Raw genomic sequence first — 20,781 nt, 5'->3', positions numbered from 1 at the left:
CGATAAATTAAATATGTAATTAATTGGGAAATAAACATAAAATTCTAGATAATCAATCCCTATATAGGACCAAAAGGAACAAAGTTTAGAACAACCCGACAAATTTTTTGGTTAGAACAAGTTAGTTTTAGACAACTACATTTCTTAGGATAAAGCTTTGCTGATGCTGTAAGTATTGGTGCAAAAAATGGGGACGAATTTCAAATTGATTTGACGGGGCTGCTTTTTTACGTCACAAGTGAAGGGAAAATTCCATCTCTTTTCTAGGGGGTTTCTTTCCCCCTTCCCTTTTCTTTCCCTTCACTTGTGACGTAAAAAATCAGCCCCGTCAAATCAATTTGAAATTCGTCCCCATTTATTGCACCAATACTTATAGCATCAGCTTTGCTTGCTTATTGTGAAAATCTGGTTATACTCCTTCTTTTTGTCTAATTGTCCATCTACAGGAAAAAATCTATTATTTTGTGTATTTAAAAGAATGATTTAAATTCCTAATCTGCTCTCCTCATACAATCTTGTGACCAGGGTTAGAGCAGAATTTGTATCTCTGTAATAAAAACAAAATGGAAAGAAAACGAAGTAGCATGTTTCGTCGTATTTGCATAGTAGCTTTTGATAGGGTATTTTAGATAAGGTAAATGTTGAGAGTGTTAGGAAATTAGTCTTGAATTGCTAGAAATAGGAGAAAAGCTACTGTGAAAATACGACGTGATCCACTACTTCGTTTTCTTTCCATGATTCAAAATTTTTTTTAAAAACTTAATTCATGAATAATGTTAAATAATTTTAAAATTTCAGTGAGAGAGAAAAAAGTTTATAAAAACAGAGAGAATGAGAAAGAAGAGAGAGCGAGACAGAGATAGACAGAGATAGACAAAGCGAGAGAGAGAGAGACATACAGAGAGAGACAGAGAGACAGAGAGAGACAGAGAGAGACAGAGTGAGACAGAGTGAGACAGAGAGAGACAGAGAGACAGAGAGAGACAGAGAAACAGAGAGACATAGAGACATAGAGAGACAGAGAGAAACAGAGAGACAGAGAGACAGACAGAGACAGACAGAGACAGAGAGAGAGAGACAGACAGAGACAGAGACAGAGAGACAGAGAAAGAGAGACAGAAAGAGAGACAGAGAGAGAAGGAGAGAAACATTGATTGCTTATTGCCAACGGGAATCTGATAAAAAAAATGTCAGCCTTATTTTTTAAACAGCAGCTTAGAAAATCACATTTCCCCCTAAACATAGCTAAAAGACGGATGTACGGACATTTTGAATAGTGAAGCTTCGCTACTAAAAATATTATAATATACCTTTGTTGATCATGGATAACAATCAGCCAAAATATTGCAGAGACCTAAATAGAAACATAAATATATACAAAAATCTATGAAATTTTAAAGCTGCTAGCTGCCAAACGGCTGAACGTACAGATCATACCCGCACACCATTTTAAGCGGCATAAGAAGGCCTACAAATAATCTGGAAGAGCAAAGATCCAATTATGCACAGGGAAAGCTTCACTGAAGAAAAAACGCATAAAATAGGTCTTTTTCGCGCATTCCTCTGAACTGCGAGATAATTATGCATTATTGATTTATGGCTATTCCAGATTATTTGTAGGCCTTCTTATGCCGCTTTAAACAGTGTGCGGGCATGATCTGTACGTTCAGCCGTTTAGCAGCTAGCAGCCTTTAAAATTTATAGAATTTTGGAAATATTGCTTACCAGCAAAATTTTACCGTGAACTGCAGTAGATTCAAAATTTCTAAGCAGCAAACAGTTTTTTGTAATTTCTGCAAGGAATTGTCAATAATAAAAAAATACGATGTTTTATCACAGGTTTAATAGAAATCAGAGCTGGATCATTAAATCATTTTAGTGGTGAGCCAGATCGGGGTGAGCCGAATTTCAGCCAATCACAGCGCAACATTTCATAATATGCTGTGCTCTCATTGGTGGAAAGTTAGCTCACTCCGATCTGACTCACCACTAAAATGATTTAAAGATCCAGCTCAGATATCCATAAAATAAACTCCTCAATTATAGGAAATAAATATGGGGATTACAGTTTTAGAATTGTTACTGAATGAATTTAGATTATATTGTAACAGTTTCCCATGCCTTTCACATGACGTAATGTATATTATATGTACATAATCAAGAATGATGACATCCATAAAAGCGAATTTCAACAAACATACAGACAAACAATAAGTGACATTTATAAAGTAACAACTAATTCAATTTAATTTATATGTAGAAATATTTTAAAACTATTTAATTATCAAATGCCTAAAGATACAGACATGCGGACATGCTTACATTATCAAAAACGACAATCGCTCTCCGATACTGACAGACGAACAAACCATAATTGTCGAAAATCTTCTATTTTAAAAAAAATAACTTGTCTGTTGTTGTAATTAATTTGCACTAGTTGAAATATCTTTGTATTTCACTCTTTTTAAATAAACAAAAAAACATTTTAAATTTTGAGTTAATTTAATAGTAATTTTCAAGTAAAGATTTCAAAATTAGTCTCGTTCCGTCCATTGATCCATTAGCCACGTATTATTTTTATCATTTATTTTTGCATGTTATAACTGTCTAATCAACTTAAACTTTATTTCATAATGATACACAAAATTTCACCCCCTATGGATTATAATTAGACGTTGAAACGTTTGGACACTCAACATAATGAACCAAACAATAACAATTCTTGAAAAGTCCACAAGTTGTGAACCAAGCGAATAAGAAAACGTTATTATAAAACTTTCGGGGCCAGTGTAATAAACAACCTAATGTCCCCTCCCTCCCTGACCAGATTTTCTTTTTGTTCATTTAAAGCATGTTGACTTTTTGACAACAATGTTTTATATAATATCCTTTTATATTATACATTAGATTTTGTGATATTGATTTCTAATACGATAATCATGTCTTTGAATGTGAGTTTTTAACCCAACAAATGATTTAGGGTTAAATGTCCCCTCACTCCCTGAAAACATAATGAATGATGCACTTGCTCACCTTAATCTCCGGGAGGAAAGGGACATATATCATACTGAATCCAAAAGTATTTTTTTTTTTACTTATTATTGTTGTAAAAACATTGCATTTTAATTTGATTGTACAAACTAACATTGCCCAACTTTTCAATAAAAATCTAAATAAGATTGTTGGTTGGTACATCAAATTATTTTCCATCGACTTATCCCCAAAGATCCCTGCCCTACTACAATATATAAAGATTAATTTACCTTTGTAGAGAAGTGAACCACATCATTATTGATTTCCAATGGAGTAGATCCTGTAATTTAATTCCACATTTTCATAGACAATTATATAAAATCAACTTTACGTCTTAAGCTAACATGAAAAAAAATCAAAGCGCATACAAACGGTTATCAAATTTGAGGCTTAGTCTTTCTTGGCTGAAGCAAGGCTGCCTAGCCAGTTTACTTTATTTTTTAAAGGTTAATAAAAGGTTTGATTAAACTTGTTATCATTTGCTGGGTTAATTAAGCGTGAATATTTAATTTAATTTTATTTCAAAAATATTATTAATTAACGTTTTACGTCAATTCTATTATATTCACTCTGTTAATCTACGTTCTTTTTTTTTTTGTGAAAAATCAATTAATTGATTGATTCAGCGATTTTTAGTAGCGAATCTGCTCCATAATCTGAAAGATCCTTTTTTTCTTCAGTCTGTAGCTTAACGGCTTAGCTTCTATTCATTCTATAAACGATATTTTTTTGCGTGAAGATTCTCTAAAAAAAAAAACATTCAGTATATAGTTTACTTGGTTCGTTGTTAAGTAATTTAATAAATATAGAAAAAGGTTTTGGGATTTCAGATTTTCTAAAAAATTATGACCACTGAACAACTGCTCTTTAGCTCACTTTGTCCGTATGTCTGTCCATCCATAATTTTTTTGCGTTTCATTACTGATGGCTGTTGTCATCCTAAGCTGGATCTTTAAATCATTTCAATGGTGTGCCAAATCAGGGTGAGCCAACTTTCCACCAATGAGAGCACAGCATTTTACAAAATGCCGCGCTGTGATTGGCTGAAATTCGGCGCACCCCGACTTGGCGCACCATTGAAATTATTTAAAGATCCAGCTCTGGTTAATTTAAAAATCATTTGGTTTTGGCTTCCTTTTTAAATTTGAAATTAGGTAAGATGGTATTATGAGTGGAATCAGGGAGGAGGGAGGGATCAATGGAATATAAATTTTACTGGCAACTACGGTGAAAATTATATATCATACATTGGCTTCAAATTATTTAAGATTTCGATTCATTCAAGATTGGTTGGTACAAATAAATCAGTATCATAACATTTCCACCAATAATTTTAATCTACAGAAAGGGCCATTTTATAGGTGTAAATAAAATTATCGTCAATTGTCTTATCCCTAAAGAACCCGGAGCTGATTGAATTCATTAGAATAAAACAGCAACCATAGAAAATTTGTTATAATGAAAAATCTTTTAATTTATATGAATAACAAGGTTGAAAACATCCAAATTATGGATTGGACAAATGGACGTTATGTAGTTATGTATCAGACGTTTAATTATAATAACAAAAAAGAAAATCGTGTATAGTCCCCTTCGTGGCAACGCCTCTTGGGGAAAGTTTCATCGTATTTTCACAGTAGCTTTTGATAGGTTAGGTTAAGTCGCAGTGTTAGGTAATTGGCCCCGCAGGGTTAGAGCTCCCAAGAAATAGGAGAAAAGCTACTGTGAAAATACAACGAAAAGCCCCTTAAGAGGTGTTGCCACGAAAGGGACAATACCCAGATAATCTTGAAATAATCAGAAACAAAAGAATTATATAAAAATTTTATATTTAAAAAGAGCGGCAAAGCCATAGAAAATCGCAACTAAGAAACCATTTTAAATCCGGCTGTCCACTTAAAAATAAATTAAATTAAATTTAAAAGAAAGGATATTTTTGTATAAGATTAAAAATCTATTTTTAGAATTCTTTTTCTTTAAAGTAGTATGTTGTGTGTACCCGAAAAACTAACTTGTGAACGAATGGATCATATAACAGGTATTAGAGAAGTTTACTACTAGTCAAGGGCTTCATTGCCTTTAATTTAGTAATATTAAAAATGTGTACATTAATTCCTGTCATATCCTCCCAAGTGGCTGGATCTGAGCTACCAGTCATAGAACATATCAACCTATAGATAATTATAATTAATTCCTATGTCATATCCTCCCAAGTAGCTAGATCTGAGCTACCAGTCATAGAACATATCAACCTATAGATAATTATGATTAATTCCTATCATATCCTAGCAAAGAGTTTATAAGTGCATCATTAATTTTTTGTCCCTTAAAAATATAAATCTTACCTCAAATTATTTTGATTAAGTTTGCTCGGATTGCATGGCACTGGGATGGAAACAAAAATTGGCTGATGAAACTTTCTCTTCCTGAACATTTACAGAGTGATTATTAAAAAACTTTCCTTAAAAATTAACAGGGTGATCTAAGAAAAAGTTCATACTTTAAACATTTAAAGAGTTATATAAGAAAAACCTCATTTCTAAAAAAATTTGATTGTAATTTTAAAAACTTTCTTTTCCTAAAACTTACAGGGTGATCTGTAAAGAACTTCCAACTCTAACATAAACAGGGTGATCTAAAACACCTTTCTTTATCTAGACTTTTACAAGATAACCAAAAATATTTTACACTGAAGTTTTAAAACTTCCTTTTCTTTTAACATTAAATGGGTTATCTATGAAAACTTCCTTTTTAAACAATTTATAGGGTAATTAAAGAAAGACTTTCTATCCAGAACAGGGTTATTAAAGTAGCTTTCTCTTCATAAACAGGTGGATATGAAAACTTCCTTTTCTTATATTCATAATGGTGATCTTAGAAAATTCCTTTTCCTAGTTATTTAGAGGTTGTTCCACAAAACCCTATTTCTAAAAACATCTACATGGTAATCTAAAAAATTACAGTGCCATCTAAAAATACTTTTTCAAGAAAATTTACAGAGTAGACTTAGATAGCAAATCCTTTTTTCAAACATATACAAGATGATCTAAAATCTTTTTTCTAAACATTCGCTGGATAATTTCCTTTATATTAACATTTGCCGGGTGATAAGTATTAAAGATAAACCTTGGTTCCACAGCAACCATTTTGCTGACATCTACGGATCTCCCAAAAGCAGCTTGAACGAGCTCAGAGGGGATGGATTGGACCTGTAACAAAACAAAAAAATAAACAACTATTTTGAATAAATCTTCAAATGTGAGAAATTAAAATGTAAATTATGTTGCGCCCAAAAGTTTTTTTTAACTTTTTCTTGTTCTTTGGTTTAAAAAAATAAATAGAAAAAAATTAAGATGATTATATTTATATATTACTTCCTAGAAAAGTAAAAATGGGTAGGTATATATTAGATAGACAGATAAACATCCATAGCTAGCAGAAATAGACATAATATTTCTGGTGGTCGAACTGGCCCCATAATTAGTCAAACTCATAGAAAACTTATTTTATATGTTTTTTTTTATATGCCTGACATTATCCTAGGAAAGAATTTTTTTCACAATATAATTTGCCCAAGGAAAGAAATACGTCAATTTAAAACTGACTCATTATGCGAACGAAATTTAAAACTTATGGCCTTTCGTTTCAAAATCTGTACACCTTTCAAACAACAACATTTTTCTATAACTTTTCCATTGGCTGATTAATAGAGTGTGTCTCTTGATCATCATCTCTATTGCAGCAAGAGAAGATATTGATTGCACCTGCAACATACTTACAAATTTTAAATACATTTGTTCGTATATCTTTTTTTTTAAGTGAACAAAATATCAACAAAAAAAATTTATCATGGTACAATTCGATTTATTTTTTAGTAAATTTCATTATGTTGAATAATGGATATAGAATATTGTCATTAATTTAAGTTGCTAACATCAACATCTTTTGTTAGCCAGTGCGTTCATCCAGTAGGAGAGTGGAGATGTAGTAAAGGGGTGGATAGTTATTTTAGCCAGCTACAAGTCTCACTTTATTAACGTTCATGAAAATCTGATGTAATACCCAAGAAATAATAATAAGAAACAATAATCAAGAATCTTATTGTTTTTTACATACTAGTAAATATAACCTGAAGTAGATTCTTTTTTTTTAATGAGGCAATTTTTTTGTGAAAAATCCTTCAAAACCACATAAAAAATTCACATAAGATTTTGTTTAATTTTGTAGATTTTTTATGTGATTTTGAAGGATTTTTCTCAAATAATTGCCTCATTAGCGAGTAGCGACCCTAATGTTTTAAAGAATCCACCTCTATACTAAAAATCGTACGCTGAATTTAACCCCCCAATTCATGTTTTTATCAATAAAAATTAAAAGGTCTAAAGTAACTACACCCCTTAAATGCACGTATATGTACTAATGTAAGGAAGTATGTATATATATCAAGGAGGGAGGGGACATTGGACCGAACAATATTTGTAAACCCCGTTCTCATACTCGTAATCTTACAAATGATGGAGATTTTAATAAATTTTGATTTAACAAATCTTCAGTACCACAGGGCACACAAAACTTAAATTTTTTATTTGAATACCCGCAGAAAGCTGGCTATAATACGTTGCGATAAATTACTATTATCATCATTGTGGATATATTTAAATTTATCATAGTCTTATCTCTTAATATCCTTGATGCATGTAAAATGTAAATACATACCGCAGATATTTTCTCTAATTGCCAGGCTAGATATCATATTAGAAAAATGTTGTATTTTTTACTTTTTCTAAACCTTATTGATATAAAAAGATATTTTTAGTACCAAATGCCACGTTGAGAAAAATCAAAATCCACAGTCATATATTTTATAGATTTCTTTACTATCTATAATACAAAGTAGAACGATGTCTGTCCGTCTGTCTGTCCGTCTGTCCGTCTGTCTGTCCGTCTGTCCGTCTGAAGCTTAAGATCTCAGTAACCACTGAACCGATTGGGCTCTACTCTTCAGGGAATATACCTACTGGTCCTGTGATGGTTTTAAGCTATTTTCTTGGGGGGTGGGACACCCCCAACCCCCCCAAAAAATGAAAAATACCCCCCCCAAAAAAAAAAAAAAATTTTTTTTTTACTTTTTCTTTTTAAATCTAAAATACGAAAAATTAGGTTGATCAAACCTCTTGGGGCAAAGCCCCTATAGGCTAGGGGCGAAGCCACTAGTTAGTTAAAAAAGTAATGTCTTTTATCTGTTCATTAAAATCTCGCTGAACAGGTAGAGTTGACTATTTTAGAAAGCTTTTTGCTATTATTTTTACATAATTACACATGAAATAAGACAAAAGCGCAAAAAAAAATTTTAATGAACAAAGTGAGTTATAAAGCAGATGCTCAGTTGTAAAAACTAAGAAAAGGAAGAAAATGTGTAAAAACTAAAAAAAAAATTCAGACAAAGTCAATTATAGATTAGCTTCGCTACAAAAAAAATAGATTGCAACTACCTGTCTATTAAACAGATTTTCAAATTCTATCTTTATTATGATTTAGTACATCTTAGATTTCTTTAAGTAATATCTACTGTTCTCTATTTTTAATTTTTCAGATTATCTGCGCTTTTTATTGATATAATCATTCTTGTTGTTGTTGATATTTTCTATATTCGCTGTGCTGACCTTCACGAGAAATTTACAATCAAACATTGTACCTCCGAAATATCACGTATTTTTAGGGATAAGACAAAGGATGATAAATTTGTATACATATTCAGTGATAATCGACAAAATTACTCCTTTCGTATATTATATTAATTGGTTGAAAAGTTTTTACACTATTAGTTTGGCAACAAGCAAAATGCAATAAGAGTATCATAAAAGTAAACATTTGTGACAAAATTTAGATACCGGTGTATTTTACAGTCCAATGTCCCCCACCTCCCTGAACTTTTAAAAAGAAACCGGCAGGGAAAGTAATTTACATGGCAAAAACGAATAGTGAAATCAGAATTTTAGAGGATTTGTTACTACATAAACAATTTTAGCTTTGATCAGTTAGGAGATATATCACATTTAAATCAGTTGCTATAAAAGATAGAAGTCTGATATTTTGACTTACTTTGTTCGTCCATTGACTCATCTAGGTATACTATACCATAATATAAAGTAAGCTTTTTTTGTCTGTGGCGAAGGATCTCGCTAACCGTTGAACCCATATGGTTGTCCTTCATAGTGAAGCATCTTATACGTCCAGGGAAGGTTTTTAATTATTTCGGGGGGAGGGTTTCAACACCCTTCCAAGAAGATGACACACCCCCATCATATTTTGTTTTACTTTTTCTTTTTCCAACTCGAAATGAAAATGAAGGGGGGGGGGTGGCGATTTTTACCCCTCCCAACTTATGTGACCCTAAAGGCTTTTAGGGGCGTAACCATGAGTTAGATTTACATTAATAAACTTCGCTATGCATGGATTTGATATCCTTGTATTTTAAAATAATATTTTCCCCTCTTATAGATAGATATATGTATATTTAAAGAGAGAAAATACTTGGGCATACATCTCATAAATAATAAACTTGCACCGCATATTTTCTCTTGCAACTCAATTAAAAACAAGAACGACGTGCCTTTTATTACTATTAAAAGCGAAGCTTTTTGATGTATTTTAAAACCTATAAATAAAGTATTCATCCTTATATAAAGTTAACAGGATGTCTGTCTAATAGTGTGTTTGTGTTCTTAAGGATCTAGCTAGTGCTAAACTAATATGGTTCTCCTTGCAACTCATTTAAAAACAAGAACGACGTGCCTTTTAATACAAGTAATAGCGAAGCTTTTTGATATATTTTAAAGACCTGGAGATAATGTATTCATCCTAATACAAAAGTAACCGGATGTCTGTCTAAAGTGTGTGTGTTCTGAAGGATCTAGCTAGCACTACACTGATAACGACGTGTCTTTTACTAGAAATAGCAAAGCTTTTGATATTTAGAAAAAAACTATAAGAAAGTATACATCCTTTTATAAAGTAACAGGATGTCTGTCTAACAATGTGTATGTTCTGAAGAATCTAGCTAAAGCTAAACTGATATGTTTCTCCTTTGCAGTAAAGCTTCTTATAGGTAAAGGGTATCTTTACCCTCCCAAGAAAGGTCATCCCTAGGTAAAACCTCATTACTCTATTTTTATTTCTTTTTCATATTAAAACTAAAATCTAAATCTCTCTTCCCCCTCCTGTTTTTCTAAATATACCTCTAGGAAAGAAGTATAATTACAAAAGCATATTATAATCATTTTCACTGTCTACCAACTTACTAAGTTCAAATATTTAGTCAATTTACAACTTTTTACCCTCTTGGCACTCTAAAAGTTATTTCTGTCTCAGGCATTTAAAAGTTGATGATAGGCTAATGCAGATTCAATTTTTGTACAGACATTATTTTGTATTAACTAAAATGTACAAAGAGATTCCTAAATTCAATTATGAATACAACATTAGGTGAAGTATTATTTAGTGGTAATTTTCCGTATTACTTTTAAAACCTGCGTACATTCTTGGTCTACAGGGAATCTGTCATATTTTGTGTACATTGTTGGTCTACATGGTGTGTGCCATATGCTACAAGTTGTTTGTGTCTGTGCAACATTTAATTAAAATATTACATAATTACACAGTACTATAACTTTACTAGAAAAGGACATTATTTTTTAAAACAGAAAACTATTTATTACTTTATTTTACACAAGAACTTCACACAAATTTATACTAAGGGAGGGGACAATGGGCTCTTTATTACAATAGTCCCCAAAGTTTTATATAGATGTTTTCTTTTTTTTCGCCTTTCAAAACTTTCAAGACTTATTAAATTTTGATTTTACCTTCAGAAGGGGTCAATTTGCGTATCATCATAGGGGAAGTACATCAATTTATCGGCCATTGTCTTATCCCTGATCCCGTAATTATGTAGTTCTCCAAATCTTAAGCTGCGGAAAAAAACCTTACTATTTTACATTATTCTAACGGCTACGCCCCTATTTTAATTCTTATTTAAAAAGCATTTTTTGTGGGGGGAGGGATTCAGATAGACACATAGAGATCCTGTTATTAATATAGTATTTTTTTCTTTTTGGGGGGGGGAGCGGGTTCTATGGGCGTTTTCTCTTTTCTTTCTTCTTTCATTTCCCTCCCCGAAAAAAAATAACCTTACAAGGTCCTTAGATGCTACCTTGTAAAGGAGGACTATATCAGTTCAGGGGTTAGCGAGATCCTTCGGTACAATCAGACAGACATCTTGTTACTTTATTATATTTTACATATATATATATTCAATGCATTTTTTTCTCTATGAACTACTAAAAATAGTATCCTAAAAAGTGTCCTGCTTCAAGTCATATTTATTTGGTCAAAAGCATTTAAAAATAATTTTCAAGATTCTATGCAGTAATTATATGTCTGCCAAAGTAGCAAAATGTGAGATTTAAGCTCTAGTTTCCAATTTTTACTGCATGCACTAATCAAGATACATATGGAGGTACGGACTGACTGTAAAAACAGAAAAGCTTTGCCTTTAACAATTTGCTGCACATACCTGAAGTCCAACCTTAATTTTCTTATGAACTGCATTCCTGGGGAATGTTGCTCTGCATCTAGGATCTTCTGGCAACACCAGCTTCCCTCCTTCTGGCTCCAGAGTTTTTACCTGGAAACAAATATTTAGTTATTCTTGGGGAATGTTGGTCTGCATCTGCACCTGGGATCTTCTGGCAACACCAGCTTCCCTCCTTCTGGCTCCAGAGTTTTTACCTGGAAACAAATATCTAATTATTCCTGGGGAATGTTGCTCTGCACCTGCACCTGGGATCTTCTGGCAACACTAGCTTTCCTTCTTCTGGCTCCAGAATTTTTACCTGGGAACAAGTATTTAATTATTTCTGTGGAATTATACTATGCTCCTTGGATCCTCTGACAACACTAGCTTACCTCCTTCTGGCTCCAGAGTTTTTACCTGAGAACAAATATTTAGTTATTCTTGGGGAAAGTTACTCTGCACCTAGGATCATCTGGCAACACCAGCTTCCCTCCTTCTGGCTCCAGAGTTTTTACCTGGAAACAAATATTTAATTATTCCTGGGGAATGTTGCTCTGCACCTGCACCTGGGATCTTCTGGCAACACTAGCTTTCCTTCTTCTGGCTCCAGAATTTTTACCTGGGAACAAGTATTTAATTATTCAAGGGTAATATTGCTCTGCTCCTGGGATCCTCTGGCAACACTAGCTTCCCTCCTATCAGTTTTTACCTGGGAACAAATATTTAGTTATTCTTAGGGAATGTTGCTCTGCATCTAGGATCTTCTGGCAACACTAGCTTACCTCCTTCTGGCTCCAGAGTTTTTACCTGGGAACAAATATTTAATTATTCAGGGGGAATATTGCTCTGCTCCTGGGATCCTCTGGCAACATTAGCTTCTCTCCTTCTGGCTCCAGAGTTTTTACCTGGGAAAAAGTTTGAATATGTGTACTTTTCTTAAAAATAATTTATCACACAGTTCTATATTTTTCTTCTAATAACAAATCAAAATATGTCAAAATTATATAAAAATAAAATGATTTTTCCTGCATACAAATACATACATATTCTTAAAATATTCCTAAATGTGAAATATAATTTTATCAAAATAACAGACTACATAACACGTTACATAAGTTGTAGGGCGAACAAAATAGTTGAAATTTATTCAGAATACTATGAAGGATTTGTTGTACATAATAATGTATTTGGTTGTACTTCTTTAAAAATTTACTAAAACTTGAAAGTATTAATAAGTTTAAGCATACGTGTAAAAATGCTTTGTACTTTGATAATTTTAAATACAGATGAATATATTTAGACATTGGTGGTTGAATCTATTCTAAAGGAGGTAAAAATCAGCTTTTACCAATAACAAAATTAATTCGGAAATAAATCACGAAACCTATACGTGTTTTTCAGATGTCGTTGGGGGGGCAAAACATCGTAAAATCTACGACCTCTCCAAATATTATTTTAGATTTTTTTCGCTTGTTGGTTATACCTTATACCTGGGTAAAAATAGCATAAAACCAACAAACTGCTTAAAAATTAACCCGGTACCTTTGTAAAGCTTCCCTAAGAACTCGATCAGTATACAACGCTGTTTAATGGACAAACAAACAAATCCTAACTTCTTTAATACAAACGAATTCGCCCCTAGCCTCTAGGGGCTCTATATTCAAAGAAGTAGGTAGCTAAGAGCAGAATAATAGCTTTATAATAGCCAAAAACCATCACATGATCTATGTGAAGCTTCCCTAAAGTTGAGAACTCAATCTGTTCAGTAATTTGCGACATCATAAAGGAAAAATACACAAAAACATTATAACTTAATACAATAGAATTATGTAACTAGTACTTGTAAAAATTGTAAAGCCAAGAAACCCAACTTTACCAAGCCACCTTGTGGTCTTATACACGAATCTTAAGGGACAAGATAATGAACGATACATTTACATAAATTTAAAATGATGATAAACAAAATTACCCCTGATGTAGATCAAAATTATTGGTTGAAAAGGTTTTGCCACTTTAAGTAATAAAAATTGGTTACAATAGTAATTAAGTCCAATGTCTCCTCCCTCCCTCCCCGGGGTTAACAACATTAATTATTTAGCAGGAAAAAGTTTGACACCCAGACAAACATTTTAATTTTATCACACTTTGTTCGTTTGGCCTTCCTTTTTTTATGTTGCTTATGTAATAGATGATGAAGTGCTGGTAAGTATCATTTGTTACTTCGAAAAAGAAGGTATGAGATAAGAATTGGGAACGGAAATTCCTAAACAAGAGATAGATGTATACATATTTTTATGACGTCACACAAGACAATATTGATATCCATTTTGATGTTATTGCCCTACCTCTTCTCTAATTCTGGTGACGATGGCAAAGTATTTGGGAAAGATGGAGGTCAGGACTCTCACCACCCTTCCCCTCTTCACCTCCAGGGCCTCGTAGATACGCTCCAGCTGGGTGTCCTCCAGCACCACAGAGGATACTACATCCTAGATAGATAGATAGATAGATAGATAGATAGATAGATAGATAGATAGATAGATAGATAGATAGATAGATAGATAGATAGATAGATAGATAGATAGATAGATAGATAGATAGATAGATAGATAGATAGATAGATAGATAGATAGATAGATAGATAGATAGATAGATAGATAGATAGATAGATAAATGTATTTGTTTTCAGGGATCTAAAAGGATAATATAAAGGCTAAATAATTTATGTACATCCTCAATGATGATTCACAAAATTACCCCAGTTGATTAAAATTAGTAATTGAAACGTTTAAAAACTAAAACAACCAACCAAAATTCACTAAAGTCTCAAAAGTTGTTTAGCCAACGAATAAGAAAACGGTTAAGAAAACTTTTGAGACTATTGTAGTTTACAGCCCATTGTCCCGTCTCTATGATTTATTTTACACCTATAACTCTTACGAATAGTACAAGTTTAAAAAGCAAAAAATACAACAAACTTATTTTAAAATTCTGAAAAATTTTTTGAATTTGATAATTTTGATTAAAATATTTTGCCTAGATATTGAAATTGCGTAGAAATATTTGAGTAAGTTTGAGTCCAGTTTTTACTTCAGATTTGGCAATCAATTCCGTACATTTATTGCATATTATAGACAGCTTTCTGCGGATAGAGAAATAAAAATTTATAAGATTAAAACCAGTATTGTTAGCCCCGAGGGACCGAAAGACAGGTAATAATATTTTTATTTTGATATTCGTGGAAAATTTTCTGTAATACGGTGTTGTACATGAATTTCCTGCATGGCTGAGAACCGGTTTCAATTTAACTGATATTAATCGGTGTCGATGTAAATACTGGAAAATATTTAAAATCTGATATACTTTGGGGACTTCAATAAAATCTCGATTGGGTGGTACAAACTATTATTGTCTAAACTAACTCATACGTATAGTCTTTTCATACAGGGCAATTTTGCTTATCATAGTTTAAGGTGTTAATCAATTTGATATCTTATTTCTTAGGATCCATGACACAATCTATACTTAAAAATAAAACTTTAAAAATAAATAATGTACAACCCCAATTTTGATATCCATTTTTTTTAAATTACTTTAAATTAGAATTTAAAGTGGTTAAGTTGAAAGCTGCTAGTTTTTACAAATTAAGCAAATTTAATTATTTAAGCCAACCGTACGCATGAAAGATTACACATTATATTTACATTCCCCTCCCTAACCGCATTTTGCAAACATGAAAAACTACCATAATATGAGTAAGTCAATTCACACCATTTTTTATACGCCCAAGCAAACATATATTTCAATATCAATTTTCAATAATTTCAATTTCAATGTATGTATCATGTGTTATAAGAGGGGGGGAGGAGACATTGTATTGTAAATTACGTTGGTATCCAAAGTTTTATTTACACATTACCTTACTCGTAAGCTAAAAAACTTTGGGAACTTTAAGTAAAATTTGTTTGGTTGGTTCAAAAGAGCAGTGTCCAAATAAAAGAAGGGGTTATTGTTTTTATCATCATTGGGGATGCTAACTAATTTATCATTCATTGTATTATCCCCAAAAATCTCTGATATGAAATTTATTTTATATTTACTGCCTCAAGGGAAATACATTGGATTTTTGTTTTGTAAGATTACATTATATTTTACTTTTCAAGTCAAAATAGAGTTTAAGATCAAATATGCTTTAAAGGTATAAGAAAAACAAGGATCACAACATCCATAAAAGCAAAGCTCTGAAATGGAAGGACAAACGAACATTAACACTTGTAGATTGTCAGAACTGAATTAGCAGAATATTAATGCATCAGTGCAAACAATATTGTAAGTAAATTTGTTGCAAAACAGCATAAATAGATGATACTGTTTAAGGACATACCTACATTTTTGGGACTTGTTTATAGAGATACTTTGCTTATATCATTGTACCTTGTTGTAATAGGAATCAGTTTTTTAAAAATCAGAAGAATCGGATAATTTTACCATATAAAATTTAGTTGGTAAAAAAAGTTTCAAATGGACGTACGGACATTCTGGTATTGATTATAAAGTTGCTACGCTTTCTAAATTGTACCTAACTACTACAGGAATCATCATGAAAAGTTTGGAATCGATAGGACAATTATAACCTGTTTAAATTAACGAAAAGAGCTAACTCTCTGTGACGGACGGACGGACCGACCCTAATTATAGAAAAGTTTCGCTTTTAATAAGGGAGGGAGTGGACATTGGACTGTAGAATATCCTGATACTCTAAGATTTATAAACATGATCTCTCATTCTTTGGATAACGTATATTTCGTAAATCTTGATTGGTTTGTTCAAATTAGCAGTGTTAGAACTTTTTAACAAATGATTTTAATCTATAAAGAGTGTAATATTGTTTTTCACTATTGAGATGTACATCAAATTATCGTCCATTGTCTTATCCTTCATAATTTTTAGTATTATACATTTTATTATTATAGATTGTCTTTTTAGCCAATTAGATTAATATTTTAAATACTGAAATAATACAATATGCCCGTAAGTTGTTTAAAATATATATTTCAATGCTAATAAAGGATCTGAAGGGATAAGACAATGGACGATAAATTGATGTTTACCCCCAATTATAATAAGCAAATTTATTACTTCCTCTTGTATATTAGAATCATTGTTTCTAAGCAAAGAAAATTAAAACATGTTAATAAAACTTTAGGAGCCCCCATAATTTACAATCCAATGTCCTCTCCCTACCTGGTTTTAAACCCCACCGTACCTGATAGATTTCTCCATCTCCAATGGCATCAGAGATGTGTTGATTCCAGGTTTCTCCATCGTTGGAGCGCAGCACCACGATCTCTCGCTCGCCCCCAGCATTGGAGGCGAATTGGGGAATCTCGAGCAATACAGGTGATCTGAAGCATTGTTTTTATTGACAGCTTTCCGCGGATGTTAAAATGAAAAATTATAAGATTAAAAACAGGTTGTTAGACCCAAGCTAACAAAACTGATATTATTTTTATGATAATTATTCGTGGAAAATTGTTTGTAATGCTGTACATATTTTTTTAGTATGGCTGAGAACCGGTTATAATCCATCTGATATTAATCGGTTTCAAAAATTGAAAAAAGAAATGAAGTATAAATATAAATAAAGATAAAGGCATTCATTATCTACTTACGTATTTTCGAATCATTATCTTTTAGGTAAATAATTAAAAAACCTCATCATACAAATAAAACACGAAAAATGTAAAATGAAATTACCTAAAAGATTGGAGCGCTGGAGAAATTTCAATGACCCTGGAGGCTAGAGCCTCCCGCTCCATAAATGGAGGCTGGAAGGGCAGGGCGGACAGTGGCTGGTATTTACAGTTGATTCTGGTAGGTTGGGATACTGCGTTGGGAGGGATTACCAGTCGCATACCCCAGTGTCTTTGCAAGAAAAAAGTTTATTACATTAGATGTCTAACTTTGAATGATAACTCATGGTAAAAATTATAAATAGGAACTCTATAATCTTTAACAAAAAGCATTATATTTGTTTTTTAAATAATATATTTAGAAAGGTTTATTTGCTAAAATGTTCTATAACTAAAATATAAATTTAACTGTTATAAGCAGTGTTTTGGTGAATTTTTGTCCTTTTACTTGTACAAAATTAACTATGAAAATTCTAGGTCTACTGGGTGTCTGTCATTCTCTTTTGAATTGCTCTACAAAATTTTTTCCATAAGATCTGTTTGAATTTGGACAAATTTTGCAGACATGTTGCACCTGTTTTGGGCTAAGTCGTTCCCCCTACTCTAACTATCAATGTCATGCAACTGGCATAGCAGCAATGGGCACCTTTTTTAACGTCTTTAGTTATGACACGTTGTTAAGCCGAGATTCGAACCTTTCACCTCCCCGACGATCACGAGTCAAAGCCCAAATAATAATCTATTTCTTTCCTGTGTCCAGTCATGGCTCCGCCCCTAGCATCCACCAGAAAACTGCACAGGAATCCAGCTCTGGAGGAAGGGTTGACACCTGGAGAGGGTTTAACCACGTCAGATTTATAAGGACCTGCCGACGCATAAATTCCATGTCTTGTTATGTTTTATTTATGCTTTTTGTAACATATTTTGAAAAATGCATTAAACCGTCGTTGGAAAACTAAAATGCTTTCCTCTTAAAAAACTAAAATATCAAAGGTTAATACATTTTTCCAGTATGGCTGAAATTGAAAACAATTAATATTAGCTTGATTAGAAGCAACAGAACCATACTGGAAAAAAAAACAAGTATCGTATCGTATTATATAATTTTCATGTTTAATAAAAAAACATATATTTTATACCTGTATTGTTAGCCCCTTTAGGCAAACAAAACTGGAAAGAATGTTTATAATACGATGCGATAAATACTATTACATAACTTGATCAAATTGTTTTAATCAATATTTTTTTTTAAAGAAGGTGTATCAACTTTTTTTTATAGCTAGCCGGTTCTTTTAGTAAGTAGTAGATGTAAAATTTTTCATAGAATTCAGATATGCAATCGGTTTTTTTGTAGACCTCTTATTTTTTAAGTAATTTAAGTTTTTTTAAAAAATAATTAAGTCGGTTTTAAGGTACTAAAACGCAACAAAATAAAAGAAGAAAATGGCCAGTAAGAACAAAAATAGTAAGATCTTTAATTTAACACCTTACTTTTAAAATTCTGTTGAGTAATTATTGAAAAAATCTATTTTTTTAACCTCGGTTTAATAAAAACTTTAGACCTAAATATTTTCTCAAACAGACATAAAAAACATGGGTTCATATATACCTTTAGAATCAGAAAAATATTACGAATCCATTGTAAGCAAAATTGAAAAAAAGTAAAAAAATTAAAAAATTAAAAAATGGCCAATTGTATTTTTTGTTCTGGCAACACTATCGTCTTCCCTTTTATACCCCCTCTTTACCCCCTCTACACCCCCTTCTCATTTTTATACTCAATTAAAGAGTTAAGACGTTGCCTGTACAATATAATATGATATTTTCATATAATTCCTTTTATTGTAGTTTATATACTATATTGTAAACTTTTTTTTTCAATTTTGCTTACAATGGATTCGTAATATTTTTCTGATTCTAAAGGTATATATGAACCCATATTTTTTTACTTGTGAAATGATAAAATTGAGTTCAAAGTTTTTATTCTCTTGGGTTTAAAAAAATCGATTTTTTCAATAATTACCTGACAGAATTGAAAAAGTAAGGTGTCAAATTAAAGATCTTACTATTTTTGTTCATAATGGCCATTTTCTTTCTTTTTTTTGTTGCATTTTAGTACCTTAAAATCGACTTAATTTTTTTTTTAAATTAAACTTAAATTACTTAAAAAATAAGAGGTCTACAAAAAAACCGATTGCATATTTGAATTCTATGAAAAATTTTACATCTACTACTTACTAAAAGGACCGGCTAGCTATAAAAAAAGAAGTTGATACAACTTCTTTGATATTTGATGGCTTTAAAAAAACATATAAGGACATGTTTCCTTTATGAACTGCAGGTGCAGGTTTAGCTGGCAACAATGGAGATATATCCTTAGAATTCGATGCACAACAGGATTGACATCCAGGCAGACAACCAGTCGTACTACCTGATATTTTTTATTGGTTTAATATTTAATAGTTTTTAAAATACTTGTTGGGTTTTAAAATTTCGTTACTTTTATCAAATTTAGATTGTTTAGTTTAAACTTTTCAACCAATAATTTTAATCTTTGGAAGGAGTAAAGGTGTCCATAGTTTCCATCCTATCCTATTACCTGACTTGCAAGCTCCAGACTTGGAGCAGCTGCCTCCATCCTCCTCCTTCCCCTTGCCAGAGGTGGCCACAGTTCCTATCCTATCCTTTTACCTGACTTGCGGGCTTCAGACTTGGAGCAGCTGCCTGCATCCTCCTCCTTCCCCTTGCCAGAGGTGGCCATAGTTGCTATCCTATCCTATTACCTGACTTGCAGGCTCCAGGCTTGGAGCAGCTACCTCCATCCTCCTCCTTCCCCTTGCCAGAGGTGGCCACAGTACCTCCAGCAGCCATCTAACATTTTATTTGAAAAAATACAAAAATAAATAACCTCAAAACAAATAACAACATCCATAAGTAACAAGGCGAAAAAAATGCATGGAAGGACAAAGCTAATCAAGATATCTTCAGATAAATTAGCAATAAATCAAAGAAATCACGAAACCTTTCTATAAAATAATAATAAGTTTTTCTAATTTCTAAATGACTGACAGACCGACAAACCAAGTAAATTACATACTGGATGCTCTTTGAAAAAGAAACTCTTTAACAAAAACTTCAGTTATCAACTTATCTATCTGCAATAGAAGCAGAGAAAAACGCATTTCTCCCTATAGCGATAAGGAGTATTTGTATTTAAAAATCTCTTTTTTGTACATTTCATAAATAACCCTATCTAAAAAATATTGATAAAAATCGAAAAAGAAACAAATGTACAAAATCGGCCCTAAATTAACCAAACATTCAATATTTAATAATTTAGGTTTTGAAATTTTGATTAGATGTTTGAGAAATTTATATTCATAATTTGATGAAAAATATTGTTAAAATATGTTATTATTGTGTAGATTAGAATTATAAAGCTTTGACAATAATTGTTTGAACCAACCAATCAAGGTTTAA

At 31.9% G+C, this 20,781-nt stretch overlaps 1 protein-coding gene across 5 annotated transcripts in view; it reads right to left on the bottom strand.

Moving 5' to 3' along the window:
• The window catches only part of LOC145312129 (uncharacterized), a 97,921-nt gene extending 77,725 nt beyond the window's left edge, over positions 1-20,196 (bottom strand). For 2 of the 5 annotated variants that reach the window (XM_080151270.1, XM_080151274.1), the window contains exons 1-13: positions 20,085-20,196; positions 18,054-18,130; positions 17,366-17,535; positions 16,875-17,013; positions 13,954-14,097; positions 11,771-11,823; positions 11,609-11,666; positions 6,160-6,242; positions 5,379-5,459; positions 5,153-5,204; positions 3,264-3,317; positions 1,311-1,354; positions 496-547 (exon numbers count right to left, since the gene is read on the bottom strand). In XM_080151270.1, the coding sequence (XP_080007396.1) occupies positions 496-547; positions 1,311-1,354; positions 3,264-3,317; positions 5,153-5,204; positions 5,379-5,459; positions 6,160-6,242; positions 11,609-11,666; positions 11,771-11,823; positions 13,954-14,097; positions 16,875-17,013; positions 17,366-17,535; positions 18,054-18,130; positions 20,085-20,172 (1,095 nt within the window). In that variant the 5' untranslated portion in view covers positions 20,173-20,196. Of the gene's footprint in view, positions 1-495; positions 548-1,310; positions 1,355-3,263; positions 3,318-5,152; positions 5,205-5,233; positions 5,286-5,378; positions 5,460-6,159; positions 6,243-11,608; positions 11,720-11,770; positions 11,824-12,070; positions 12,124-13,953; positions 14,098-16,874; positions 17,014-17,365; positions 17,536-18,053; positions 18,131-20,084 lie in introns of all 5 variants that reach the window. The other 3 variants (XM_080151272.1, XM_080151273.1, XM_080151271.1) reach the window with 3 other exon arrangements.
• Between the last annotated feature and the right edge of the window lie 585 nt (positions 20,197-20,781).

The sequence above is a fragment of the Acartia tonsa genome, chromosome 2 (genome assembly GCF_053477335.1).
Source record: "Acartia tonsa isolate MP-2025a chromosome 2, ASM5347733v1, whole genome shotgun sequence".
In the NCBI taxonomy this organism is placed as follows: domain Eukaryota; kingdom Metazoa; phylum Arthropoda; class Copepoda; order Calanoida; family Acartiidae; genus Acartia; species Acartia tonsa.
This window is presented reverse-complemented; position numbering and strand designations above follow the sequence as displayed.